The sequence below is a fragment of the Hypanus sabinus genome, chromosome X1, assembly GCF_030144855.1.
Source record: "Hypanus sabinus isolate sHypSab1 chromosome X1, sHypSab1.hap1, whole genome shotgun sequence".
NCBI classification, from domain to species: Eukaryota; Metazoa; Chordata; class Chondrichthyes; order Myliobatiformes; family Dasyatidae; genus Hypanus; species Hypanus sabinus.
Genome location: NC_082738.1, coordinates 28909307 through 28922574, shown reverse-complemented (window position 1 = coordinate 28922574; position 13268 = coordinate 28909307). Strand labels below are relative to the sequence as shown.

General features: G+C 42.5%; 1 protein-coding gene across 4 annotated transcripts in view; it reads left to right on the top strand.

Annotated features, from left to right (window-relative positions):
* csad (cysteine sulfinic acid decarboxylase) overlaps positions 1–13268 on the top strand; it is a 53837-nt gene that overhangs the window by 38769 nt on the left and 1800 nt on the right. For 3 of the 4 annotated variants that reach the window (XM_059956153.1, XM_059956151.1, XM_059956154.1), the window contains 2 exons: positions 4403–4454; positions 11000–11089. In XM_059956153.1, the coding sequence (XP_059812136.1) occupies positions 4403–4454; positions 11000–11089 (142 nt within the window). Of the gene's footprint in view, positions 1–4402; positions 4480–10999; positions 11090–13268 lie in introns of all 4 variants that reach the window. The other variant, XR_009509003.1, reaches the window with a different exon arrangement.

Here is a 13268-nt window from a genome sequence, read left to right as displayed (position 1 = left end):
GTCAGAAGTGAGCTGATCTGCACTTTACTATTTCAATGTTCTCTTGGCTATTGTTTGTTCAAATCCTTCATGATACTTCAAATCCTTCCCTCCCTTAATGCTACATGTGTGTGGGAAGACGTTCTGAATATTTTTCCTGCATTGAGGATTTTGTGCTAAGTCTTTGAAGCAAGTTGTCCCATCAGAGCTTTTCCCCAATGTTTCCATTTCCAAAGTAGGAGCTGCCCTCACTTGATCAAGTGTTAAGTAGAGAAGGCAACAGCCTTGAATTAAGGTATCCCTTGGTCATTGCTCCATCCCAAGAGTTTAGCTACCAATTAATTTCAGAAGGGGTTAAAACTGAGTGTTCACAGTGCCTTGGGAGTAGAATGACTCAGAAACTGCCTGTTTTACCAAACTTGGATGTGTATTTTTCTTCTGTTTTCCATGAGGTAAAGTAGCAGCTAGGTTAGACCACACTTGGAGAATTGTGTTCTGTTGGTTGCCTTATTATAAGAAGGATGTAGAAACTTTAGAGAGAGTACAGAAGAGATTTACTAGGATTCTGCCTGAACAAGAGGGCATGTTTTATGAAAATAGGCTGAGTGGAATAGGACTTTTCTCTTCGGAGCAAAGGAGATGAGAAGTGACCTGATAGAGGTGTACATAATGATAAGAGGTATAGATAGAGTAGATAGCCAAAGACTTTTTCCCAGGACAAGAATGGCTAATACAAGGGAGCATGATTTTAATGTGTTCGGAGGAAGGTATAAGGGGAATTCGGAGGAATGGTGGGTGCATGGAACATGCTGCCAGAGGTGAAGGGAGAGGCAGATACATTAGGGGCATTGAAGAATCTCTTGGATAGGCACATGGATGATAGAAAAATGGACAGTTATATAAGTGGGAAGAGTTAGGTTGATATTGAGTAGGTTAAAAAGTTGGCACAACATGATGGGTCAAAGGGCCTGTATTGCACTGATGTGTTCTATGTTATAGCATTAAGGATATGGGTATGTTTTATCAAGTACATTTTCTTGATTTGCATCATTCCACTTTCAATGTATCCAGCTCTTGCACAATGGTCTTATGGCTCCAGACACCTGGGTTTGATATTGACTTTAGACGCTGCCTGTGGGGAGTTTGCACATTCTCCCTGTGACTGTATAGGTGTCCTTCAGTCTCTCCTGTTTCCTCCTGCACCCCGTTGATAGGTTAGTTGGTCACTATACATGTTTCTTGTGAGGCTAGTGGAGTTGTGGGGAGAGGGCAGGAGGAAGGGTAAGGTGAGGAGCATGTGAAAATAAATCACAGGGAAATGAGTGTTGCTCTGAGTGCTAGCATACGTTCAATAGGTTAAATTACTTTCTATGTTCCTGTGGTTGGGGCTACCTGGGAATAAATATCATGGGAAGGAACCATGAATCTGCATTTAATATGTAGAGGTGTGTGCACATGCTCAGCTTCTTCCTGATTTGCCTCGTGTAGGACATCTGAGTATCACTCATTAAGAGTGGGTAGATCAGAACAGCAAAGTCTTGCAGGGTAAAGTATAATCAAAGTTGAAGAGAAAGCCAGAATCTTATCCCTTTGCCATTGGGTCTGCTTCAGTGACTATTGAGTTCTGAGGATATTCATTCATTGACAGGACATGGGCCTTGCAGGTAAAGTCAGCAAGTGCATCCTTAATTGTCCGCAAGGCAGTGGCTTTGAAGTACTTCAAGCCATGTGAAGGTACTTCCACAATTCTGTGAACACCAACTGTGAACGCTAGCTGACTATGAAGGGCACTTCAGGGCATTGTGAGACTCGGGGACCTGCAGGCAGTGCTTCCAACTGCCTTTTCCTTGCCGCTTCTGGATGGAAGAGGTCACTGAATTTTGGAAGTCTTGCCAAAGGAGCCCAGGTAAATCGAGTACATTTTGTGGATGGTATGCTGCAGCAATGTAGTACTGGAAGTCATCCAAGGCTTGGTGTATATAGGGGCGGACCGCATTATCCAGGGATAGAAGCAATGCTGGGGACTGTCAGCAAGTTGGGTAACGTCATTAGAAAGAGTTAATGTTCCAGGTCAAAGACCTTTCGAATGTGGAAAAGTAACCATCTGGTTTTAATTTCAAAGATGCAGGAGAGAAGAGATGGTCCCAGACAGGGCAAGCTTAGGTAGCCATGGGTTAATTTGAAGTGTGAGAGAGAAATGCAAAATACATAGGTCAGCTCATTCTATGGAGAAAAGACTGATCCAATATGACAGATGGATGACTTACATCAGATGTTTACTGACTGCTCAATGTTCCTGGTATTTTCTGTTGTTCAGATTTTCAGCAATTATAGTTCATTGATTTTTCAAACGAGTTATGAATAAATATAAAATTATGCAGTCACGAGCAAACATCCCTGTTTCTGTTCTGTTCAGGGAGTTGGTGGCACATAAGACACTGTCCTTAAGATCTCCTGTAGTGATGTTCTCAAGCTGGGTTTTCAAAGTTCAAAGTAAATTTATCATCAAAGTATATATCTGTCACCATATACAACTCCTGAGATTTGTTTTCTTGTGGGCATACTCAGTAAAAACATAATAGAATCAGTGAAAGATTGCACCCAACAGGATGGACAAACAACCAGTGTGCAAAAAGTCAACAAACTGCAAATACAAGAAAACATAATAATAAATAAATAAATATGAAAAAAATGAGATGGAATCCTTGAAGGTGAATCCATGGGTTGTAGGGACAGTTCGGTAATGGGGCAAATGAAGTTGTCCCACTGCTTCGCAGCCTGATGGTTGATGCTCCTGAGTCTCCAATAGTTGTAACCACCGTGTTTTAGTGCAAGAGGCAACTTTAAACTTTTGGTATGTTTACCCATAGGTGCCCATTGACTTCAGTTAAGATCAGACATTCCCACCTCACCTCTGGAGCTTGGCTCTTTGGGCCAGGGTCGTGAATTGTCCCAGTGAAGCCCAGACTGGCACTTGGTGAGTCGGTCAAGTTTAGGTTTATTGTCATTTGCCTGTACATATATACAGCCCAACAAAACAACATTCTTCTGATTATTATTGTGAATATACTGTTACTGAATTACAAATGCAATCTGTACCATTCTTTCCTAACACAATGGTGATGGTAGGGCAAAATTGTACTTGTCCTGCTTTTAGTGGATAGGGCTTTCTTGGAATATTTTTGCTCATGACATCCTGGAGCATAGCTCCTCAGCATATTGGGGATCCATAGCTTTTAGTTTATGTTGGCACTACAACCAGGACACTTGGCTGTTTCTTGGTATCATGTGGCATGTATTGATTGGCTGAAGATTGTGTTTTGTGGTGATCGGAGGAAGCCAAGATCCACTGCCTTGCCTTGTACGTATACTGGGCTCTTCTGTTGAGGCTGGGCCTGTTTACATTGGTTCTGTTCAGTTGGTTATTGCCTCCTGACTGGAGAGGTTTGGTCTGTTCTGCTTCATCCTGCCCATACTTGTCATGCTCCTGTAGACTAACTGTGCATCTTCTCAAGGTGGCTCCTCATTCTGGGTGTACCTGCTTATAGCTTGGTCATTGGACCAGTTAACAGCTGGTTTTCTTCCTTATGAAGCACTTTTCAGATTCATTTATTTATCCCATATCGTGAAACGTGTCATTGTGTTAACAACCAGCTCACCTGAGGATGTGCTGGGGAGAGCCCGCAAGTGTTGCCACGCATTCCAGTTCCAACATAACATGCCCACCAGAACAGAGAAGACAACTAGCAATGAAACAACAGCAGCAAAACAGTGACCTACGCTCACTCTCACCCAGAGAGTCTTCCTACCCCAGCCTCCAGTCTCCAGACTTCAGCCAGTGGGCTTCAACTTCCAGACTTCTGATCGCCTTCGGGCTTCCATCTTTGATATTGACCCCAAGGTAGCCAATGATGGGACTTTGAACTCTAAACTTACTGACTCACCAGCCCTCATGCTTCCTGCTTCCACAGACATCCAATCCCAGGACCCACCAATCTGCGACAGCCTGACATCCACAGATGTCCTTTGTCACCCGTCCACGTAGCTAGCCTTTGCACACAGAGTGAAGGCCTGGACTCTGGATATCCTTCATCTCGGGGTGGAGGCTTAAACTGCACTTGAGCTTTCATTTTGTTTGTTACTGGTTTCTAAATTGCTTTTCAGATGAGAGGGGTGAATTACTTAGCCATATGTCCATTGCACTGCTGTAGCCATGTGGGAAAGTTTCCAATTGGCTTCAAACTGCAGCCCTTCCCACTTCCACGTGCACCAGCTTCCGTTTGTTGCCTTCTCGTTGGTCTCTACCACCAACTTACTCCCACAAACATTGTCCTTTCTGCAGAGTTTTGTACCCTCTAAGAAATGATGTTCTGTATTTTGTATATCAATGATCTTATATATTAGTGCTTTATTAATTTTCCAGGTATCTGGTCAATGAGATAAAAGAGAGAGCAGGTTTTCGACTACTTATGGAGGTAAAGTGACTCAGCTCTAATACAGGTATTCCTTGATTTAGTAATTTTTTTTTGCCATAACAGCATGACACTTTGGGGTATGTGCATCCACTCTCAAGTTACTTTTCACGGTAATGAGTAAGTTCAACTACTTGTCGGAATATGTTGTACTGAACTGCCCACAGTGACCTTCACCCTGCCTTTTCTACACAAATAATTTCAGGAGTACATTTCATAAATGAAGGTATGGTGGGCAATTGAAAATGCCTGTACATTGCCAAACCAAGGGAGCTCCAAATCTGTCTCATTCTCCTTGGTGTTATTTGAATAATTGAGCTTTGTGCTCAGTGACACTTTTTTAGCTCTGGCCCTCCCCATTATCTCCTCACCTTTGCCTTTCTCTAACTGGTATAGCTCCACACACCACCTGACCTCCACTGGTATCCCTTGAGAAGTTTTTTTTTAAATGATTGGTTGGTTACACCTGCCGACATGGCATTAGCATTTGTGTTAATGTTGATGTCACTTACTTCAGACCGGGGCAGATCGGTCAGAAATTGGTTTCCTTCAGCTAAAATTTGGGACAATCAAAGCCTGTTTGAGCCTTCCCACAAATAGTCCTGATTCTTCTAACTGCTTAGAGCACCTTCCCAACTTCCATCCCCATCATTGCTACTGATTAATTAGATGCTGCAGCACTCAACAGTAGCTGAGAGAGTGTTACTTTAAATATGTCCAGTTAATAACAGCATTTGTAAGTGCAATACACTAGCAAGAGTTCATGGGCCTCAATTGAAGAAGTTAATCTCTAATTTTCACAAATGTCCTTAGGGTGACCAAAACTTAATGGCAAATTAAAAGGCATGAAACAACTTTTTAGGTTCTAACCCTCTTCAGATTGACATGACATGAGCAACCTCAGATCTTATTTGCATGTTTGGTTGATTGTAAAATAATTTGACCAAATCTATGCCCTTGATGTTCACCTAGACCTCTTGCCAAATCCCATCCCCTTGTTATCCTCTCTTCAAAAGTTCAAAGTAAATTTATTATCGAAGTACATGGATGTTACCATATACAACCCTGAGATTCACTTTTTGTGGGTAATCATAGTAAATCCAAGAAATGCAATAGAATCAAAGATCTCTCTCAACAGGACGGACAAAGAGCCAATGTGCAAAAGACAACAAACTGTGCAAATACAAAAGAAAAATAAATAAGTAAACAAACAATAAATATCGAGAACATGAGATGATGTCCTTGAAAGTGAGTCTATTGGTTGTGGGAACAGTTCAGTGGTGGGTTGAGTGAAGTTATCCCCACTGGTTCAAGAGCCTGATGGCTGAGGGGTAATAACTGTTCCTGAACCTGGTGGTGTGGGTCCTGTATTACCTTCCTGATGGTAGCAGTGAGAAGAGAGCATGGCCTGGATGGTGGGGTCCATGATGATGGATGTTGATTGTATGTGATAGCACCCCATGTAGATGTGCTCAATAGTGGGGAGGGTATTACCTGTGATGGACTGGGCTGTATCCACTACTTTTAGTAGGATTTTCCATACCAGGCTGTGATGCAACTGGTCAGTAAACTCTCCACCATCATGTATAGAAGTCTGTCAAAATTTTAGATGACATGCCGAATCTTTGCATACTTGTTTTAAAAAAAGTAAAGGTGCTGCCATGTTTTTTTTTTCATAATGGTACTTGCGTGCTGGACCCAGGACAGACTTCCTGAAATGATAACACCGAAGAATCTAAAGTTACTAACCCATTCTATTCTTGCCAATTGTCATTGATTCTCATCACTTGAGGACAAAAATTTTAGGTTCCTTATCTCAATAACCTCCGATACTGCTGACACTTTGTTCCTTGAGTCTTGTACATCTCTCCCTACCCTTATTCCTTTCCCACCATCTAGTAACTGTGCCTTTAGCTACCTTAACCTGACACAGGAGCCCATTTGGTGCACTGAATCCAGTCAGTTCCATTTCTCTCCTGGCTCTCAATGCTTGTAAACAAGAGATTTCAGGTGGGGGCAGTACTGCCCCCAAGAGGGCATTAAGGGAAATAAAATTCATTAGTGGCATTCAAGATTCTTGGCAGTAAGCAGCACCCTAACTTGAGGCCTGAGACCTGACTGACCATATCAACTCGCTGCTGTTGTCAACAGCCGATAGCATTCCCAGTTTGTGTTAATTTTTAATTTTAATTTAGCTCCACTAACGATGGATAAATACTTATGGCGCACTCCCTATAAGTCTGAAGGCAGTGAAGCCTTGAATTCTAATCTTGCTAGGAAACAGAAACAACAGGAAGTGCGTCAATACAATGTTACATACCTGAGGTATTCCATTCCCTTCAGATCATGACACCCCATGTGTCTTATAGTAATACTGTACTATTTAATGAAACCATGAAGTCATCAAGATTGCAGGAATATCTCTGTAAAAGATATCCTGAAAAGGCTATTTGTCGCATTACTCAGTTCCAGAAGGTGAAAGAAGCATTTGAAATGTGTTGCACACTCAAGCCATTTGCCAAGAAAGCTAAAAATGAACTTGACAGTGGTCACATTGCTTCTTATAACATTTCCAAACTGATAGAAAAGTATGAAAAATCTCATACAATTGGTGAAAAATGAATAATGCCTGCTGCATCAGAAGTGCTCACCACTGTTCTCAAAATGGATACCAGTATTTTAAAATCAATTCCTCTGAGTAATAACTCTGTAGCTTGTTGTATTGATGAAATGAGTGAAGACATTGAGGTTTGCACAGAGCTACAAAAACAGAATTTGGGATACAATTGGATGATTCAACAGTGTGAGACAACGAGGTATTCCTAATGGCGTATGCACGGTTTATCAAAAAATAGAAAAGCTTATATGAAGAAATTCTCTTTTGTAAAAAGTTTAAAAACAAATATCAATGGAGAATCGATCTGCGACAAGTTCAAAATGTATATTGAGGATAAAAGTATTCTGATTAGGAGCATGATTTCTTGTGCAACAGATGGAGCACCATATATGACAGGTCGCCATGCTGGTTTAGTGGCATTTATGAAAAAAAGAAATTCCAAGTCTGTTTGCAATCCATTATGTAATTCATCGTCAAGATCTTGCAGCTGAAAACCTCAGCCAGCGACTTCTTTCAAATATGACTCGTGTAATATCCGCTATTAACAAAATTAAAGCTCATCCATTAAATAGCAGGATATTTCGCCAGTTTTGCCAAGATAACAATCAAGAGTTTGAACGCTTGCGTTACACTGAAGTGCATTGGTTGTCAAAAGGCTGCTGCTTAAAACGTCTCTTTGAGCTTTTTAACACTGTGGTTGAATTTCTGCTCAAAGTTAACATGAACTTGGGAAATAAGATTGAACTTCTACATGGAGATGAGATGTCCCTAGCCGATCTGTATGGCAAAATGAACATTCTAAATATGAAACAACAGGATGATTTTAATCCAGGCAAAAAGTGCAGTGTCCACTGTTACCAAAAAATTGGAAATATATAAGCAAAACATTGGGAGATGAGTGTTCTCACAGTTTCCCTGCATGGGAAGTACGGCACTCTCTTTCACAGATGGTGATTTGCAAGAGTACTGCTTACACCTGCAATCACCGAAGGATTTTTAGAATCAATTCAAGGATTTGAATAATCTGGAAATTCCAGACTGGGTAATTAACCCAGTTCTTTGCAAGGTGGGAAAAACCGGAAGAGAGCTCACAAGAAGAAATTATCGAAATTCAGAATGATGAAGAAGCAAAAATGTTTTTCAAAAATGTTGGCTTTTGTGGTATGTGGCTACACTGTCATATGAAGTTTCCTGGTCTTTGGAGAAGAGCCAAACTGCTCGTCATTGCACTTCCATCCTCCTACCTTAAAAACATAGAACACCTACAGCACAATACGGGCCCTTCGGCCCACAAAGCTGTGCCGAACATGTCCTTACCTTAGAAATTACCCAAGGTTACCCATAGACCTCTATTTTACTAAGCTCCATGTACCTATCTAGGAGTCTCTTAAAAGACCCTATCGTATCCGCCTCCACCACCGCTGTCACCGGCAGCCCATTCCACGCACTCAGATATCCCCTCTGTAACTACTTCCAAGCACCTTAAAACTATGCCCTCTTGTGTTAGCCATTTCAGCCCTGGGAAAAATCCTCTGATTATCCACACGATTGATGCCTCTCATCATCTTGTACACCTTGTTGAAAGAGGCTTCAGTAGACTGAACCGCATACTCACAAAAACACAGAAACCGCTTGGACATTATTACTAGACGCTAGAATACTACAGTACAGTACAGGCCCTTCAGCCCTCAATGTTGTGCTGACCCATATATTCCTTAAAAAAGTACTAAACCCACACTACCCTGTAATCCTCTATTTCTCTTTCATCCATGTGCCTGTCCAAGAGGCTCTTAAATACCCCTAATGTTTTAGCCACCACCATCCCTGGCAGTCATTCCAGGCACTCACAACCCTCTGTGTAAAAAAAACAACAACTTACCCCTGATGTCTCCCCTAAACTTCCCTCCCTTAACTTCGTACATATGCCCTCTGGTGTTTGCTATTCATGCCCCTGGAAACAGGTACTGGCTATCCACCCTTTCTATGCCTCTCATAATCTTGTAGACTTCTATCAAGTCCCCTCTCATCCTTCTACGCTCCAAAGAGAAAAGTCCCAGCTCTGCTAACCTTGCCTCATAAGACTTGTTTTCCAATCCAGGCAACATCCTGGTAAATCTCCTCTGCACCCTCTCCATAGCTTCCACATCCTTCCTAGTTAGGTTGAGAAACACTGCTGTAAGTTATTCTGTCCTTGCACATGTCTGTCAACTCTTGGATGTTTTTTTTGCCATTAAGGAGTGATTTACATTAGCTAATTAACCAGCCATCTCCCTTAGGGTATGGGAGGAGACCCACGTGTTGAAAAGGAGCATACATAGATTCTGCATGGCTCCAGGGTTCTTAAAATTGTGAGGCAGTCTGATCTGCTATGGCTGGTTTCCACCTTAAATATAAACCCTCAACCCAAATCTTTGGAACCCTTTAAAAGCCATCAATTAGCTCACAGTGTGTAAATCCTTTTCATCTGAAAAACCATGTTTAATTTCGTCTCAAGTAGGAGAACAGACTGACCAATGCCCCACCTGGAGTTCGGTGTTTGGACTGGATGTTCATGGTTGTAATCTGCTCTCTGGTCCATCCTGTAAATTAGGATTCAAATCCCAAATTTCTGTTGCAATAATTTTTAAATGTAAAGCCTTTTGCCTTCCATGCTTGTATCCACGTCACTCAATTTGGAGGGAGTAGGTATGTTGCTATGAAACATTTGTCTCCTGGCTTTTTTATTTATTTAGCGGTACAGCATGGTAACGGGCCCGACCGGCCCAATGAGCTTGTGCTGTCCAATTACACCCATGTAACCAATTAACCTATTAACCATTGATCCTGCCCTCACCTGCATCTCCTCCATTTCCCAGACATCTGTGCTCATCTCATCTTCCCATCACCTTAACAGGGACAGAGTTCCTCTTGTCCTCACCTATCACTCTATGAGCCTCCACATCCAACACATTATTCTCTGCAACTTCTGCCAACTTCAATGAGATTCTACCACTAAACAAATCTTTACCTCTTCTCACCCCCAACCCCAATTCTCCACTTTCTGCAAGGATCACTCCCTCTGTAATTCCCTCGTCCATTCTTCCCTCCCCACTAATCTCCCTCCTGGCAAATATCTGTGCAAATGGAAAAAGTGCTACACCTGCTCATTCACCTACTCCCTCACCTCCATTCAGGACCCCAAACAGTCCTTCCAGGTGAGACAACACTTCATCTTTGAATCTCTTGGGGTCGTCTGCTGTGGCTTCCTTTACATTGGTGAGATCCGATGTAGATTGGGGGATCACTTTGTCAAGCACCTCCACTCCATTGGCAAAAGCGGATTTTCCCAGTAGCTAACCATTTTAATTCCTATTTCCAGTCCTGTTCCAAAATGTCAGTCCATGGCCTCCTCTTCTGCCATGATGAGGCCACTGTCAGGTTGGAGGAGCAACACCTCATATCTGTCTAGGTAGCCTCCACCGTGATGGCATGAACATCAATTTCTCCTAGTAACCCATTTTTTTTTCTTTTCTCCTCCCCTTTCCCTCTTCTATTCTCCCCTCTCCTCTTACCTCTTCTCACCTGCCTATCACCTCCCACTAGTGCCCCTCTTTCTTCTACAGCCCTTTACCTTTTCTAACCACCTGGCTTCACTTATTATATTCTAGCTTGTACCCCTTCCCCAGGCCTCATCTTTTTATTTTGACATCTTTCCCTTTCCAATTTTGAAGAAGATTCTCGGCCCAAAACGTCGATTATTTATTCATTTCCATAGTTGCTACCTGACCTGCTGAGTTCCTCCAGCATTTTCTGTGCAGGGTAATCTCTTCATGTCACAGATTTATCTTTAAGACTTTCTCCTTGTCACGGACATGTCGGCTTTTTATTTTGAAAAGTGTGATTTTATGGATTAAGCTAGAGCCTTGAGTGAGTGCAATCTTTTCTCTTACAGCCTCAGTTTGTTAATGTCTGCTTCTGGTACATCCCTCCCAGTCTGCAAGGGAAAGAAGACACTCCAGACTTCTGGAAAAACCTAGGAAAGGCAAGGCTGCATTTGGACTTGAGTTTGGTGACAGTTTCTCTCTTGTGAGGAAAAATCACTGTGGAAATTGAACTAGGACTTCAGTGCTTTTTTAAAAAAAAATTGACTTCTCCATAGAGAATCTGTTCACTGTCAGAGGGTCCAGAGGCTGCTCAATGTTGTGAGATTTAAATGTTTCAAAAGGAACGGTGGGGGACGGGTAAAGGAGGTGGGGGAGTGGCATTGCTAATCAGGGATAGTATCTCTTTTGGGAATATTCAATAGATTCCCCTCCCCCCCACCAATAGTAACAGAGACACTGGGGAACAGATCAGAAGGTAGATTTTGGAAAGGCACAAAAGTAACAGAGTTCTTCCCTTTCCCCTTCCTCTGGGCCAGTCTTTCACGTTGTCCCCAGTTGCAGCCATCTTCGAAAACTCTTCCTCTTCCAGGGATGACGCCTTTAGAGTTTTTGTTGGCATTTCTGTAACACTAGCCTTTTGAGGGGGTGGGGTTGCTAACCCCATCCCCAACCCTCCTCCTCTCACAGCTGGCTTTGGGACCATCCATGGTGGAGTTGTTTTTTTTTTCTTGAGTGACTTAAACTTCCCTCATATTGATTGGCACCTCCTTAGTGCAAAAGATTTAAATGGGATGGGATTTGTTAGGTGTATCCAGGAAAGATTCCTGACACAGGCCTACTATAGGAGAGACCATTCTTGATCTGGTGCAAGGTGATGAGTGGATCTCTTGGTGGGTGAACATTTTGGAGCCAGTGATCACAACTCCCTGACCTTTACCATGGCCTTGGAGAGGGACAGGAGCAGATGGTATGGGACAGTACTTAATTGGTGGAAGCAAAATTATGCCATTTTGCAGGACTTGGGAGCATAAATTGGGACTGGATGTACTCTGGGTATTACGCAATGGAAATGTAGAGATTGTTTGGGGAGCACTTACTGAGGTTTCTCTATAAGTTTGTCCTGTTGAGGCAGGGAAAGGATGGTAGGGTAAAGGAATCATGGTTGCCAAGAGATGTAGAGCATCGAGTCAGAATTTAAGGTTTAGGAAGCAAATACCAGACAGGGTTCTAGAGAGTTTAAAAGGTAGCCAGGAAGGAGCTTAAGAGTGGACTCAGAGCTCAAAGGGACTGCAAGAAGGCTTTGGTGAGTATGATTAAAGAAAATCCCAATGCTTGTATGTGGAGAACAGGAGGATGACTAGTGTGAGGGTAGGACTGATCATGGATAAACAGGGAAACCTGTGTCTGGAGTTGGAGGAGGCGGGGAAGTTCCTTAATGAATACTTAGCTTCAGTATTCACCAGTGAGAGGGACCTTGAAGAATATGAGGACAGCTTAAAATATGCTAGAACATGTCCACGTTAAGTTGAGCATGTGGTGGAATTTTTGAAAACCATTAGGATAGATGAGACCCCTGGGCCAGGCAGGATATACCCCAGGTTACCATGGGAAGCAAGGGAAGAGATTGCTGCAACTTTGGTGATCATTTTTGCATCCTCACTGGCCACAGGAGTAGTATCAGATGTTTGGAGGGTGGCTAAAGTTATTCCTTTGTTCAAAAAAGGGAGCAGGGATAACCCTGTGGATTATAGACCATTGAGTTTGTACTTCATTGCTGGGGACATTATTGGAGAGGGTTCTTGAAGACAGGATTTACGAGCATTTGAAGTATAGTTTGATCAGGGATAGTCAACATGGCTTTGTGAGGGGCAGGTCATGCCTCATAAGCCTGATTGAATTCTTTGAGAAAGTGACAAAGCACATTGAAGGTAGAGCAGTATTTGTGGTGTATATGGATTTAGTAAGGCATTTGACAAGATGCCTTAGTGGGCTCATTCAGAAAATCAAAAGGCATGACATCCACAAAAACTTGGCTGTGTAGATTTAGAATTGGCTTGCCTCAGAAGGCAAAGGGTGGTTGTGCCTGGAGATTGGTGACCAGTGGTGTTCTTCAGGGGTCTGTTCTGGGACCTCTTCTCTTTGTGATTTATATAAATAACTTGGATAAAGAAGTGGAAGGATGGGTTAGTAAGTTTGCAGATGACACAAAGGTTGCTGATGTTGTGGATTGTGTAGAAGGTTGTGTTGTATACAGTAGAACATCGACAGGATGCAGAGCTGGGCTGAGAAGTGGCAGATGAAGGAAGTTCAACCCAGAGAAGTGTGAAATGATCCACT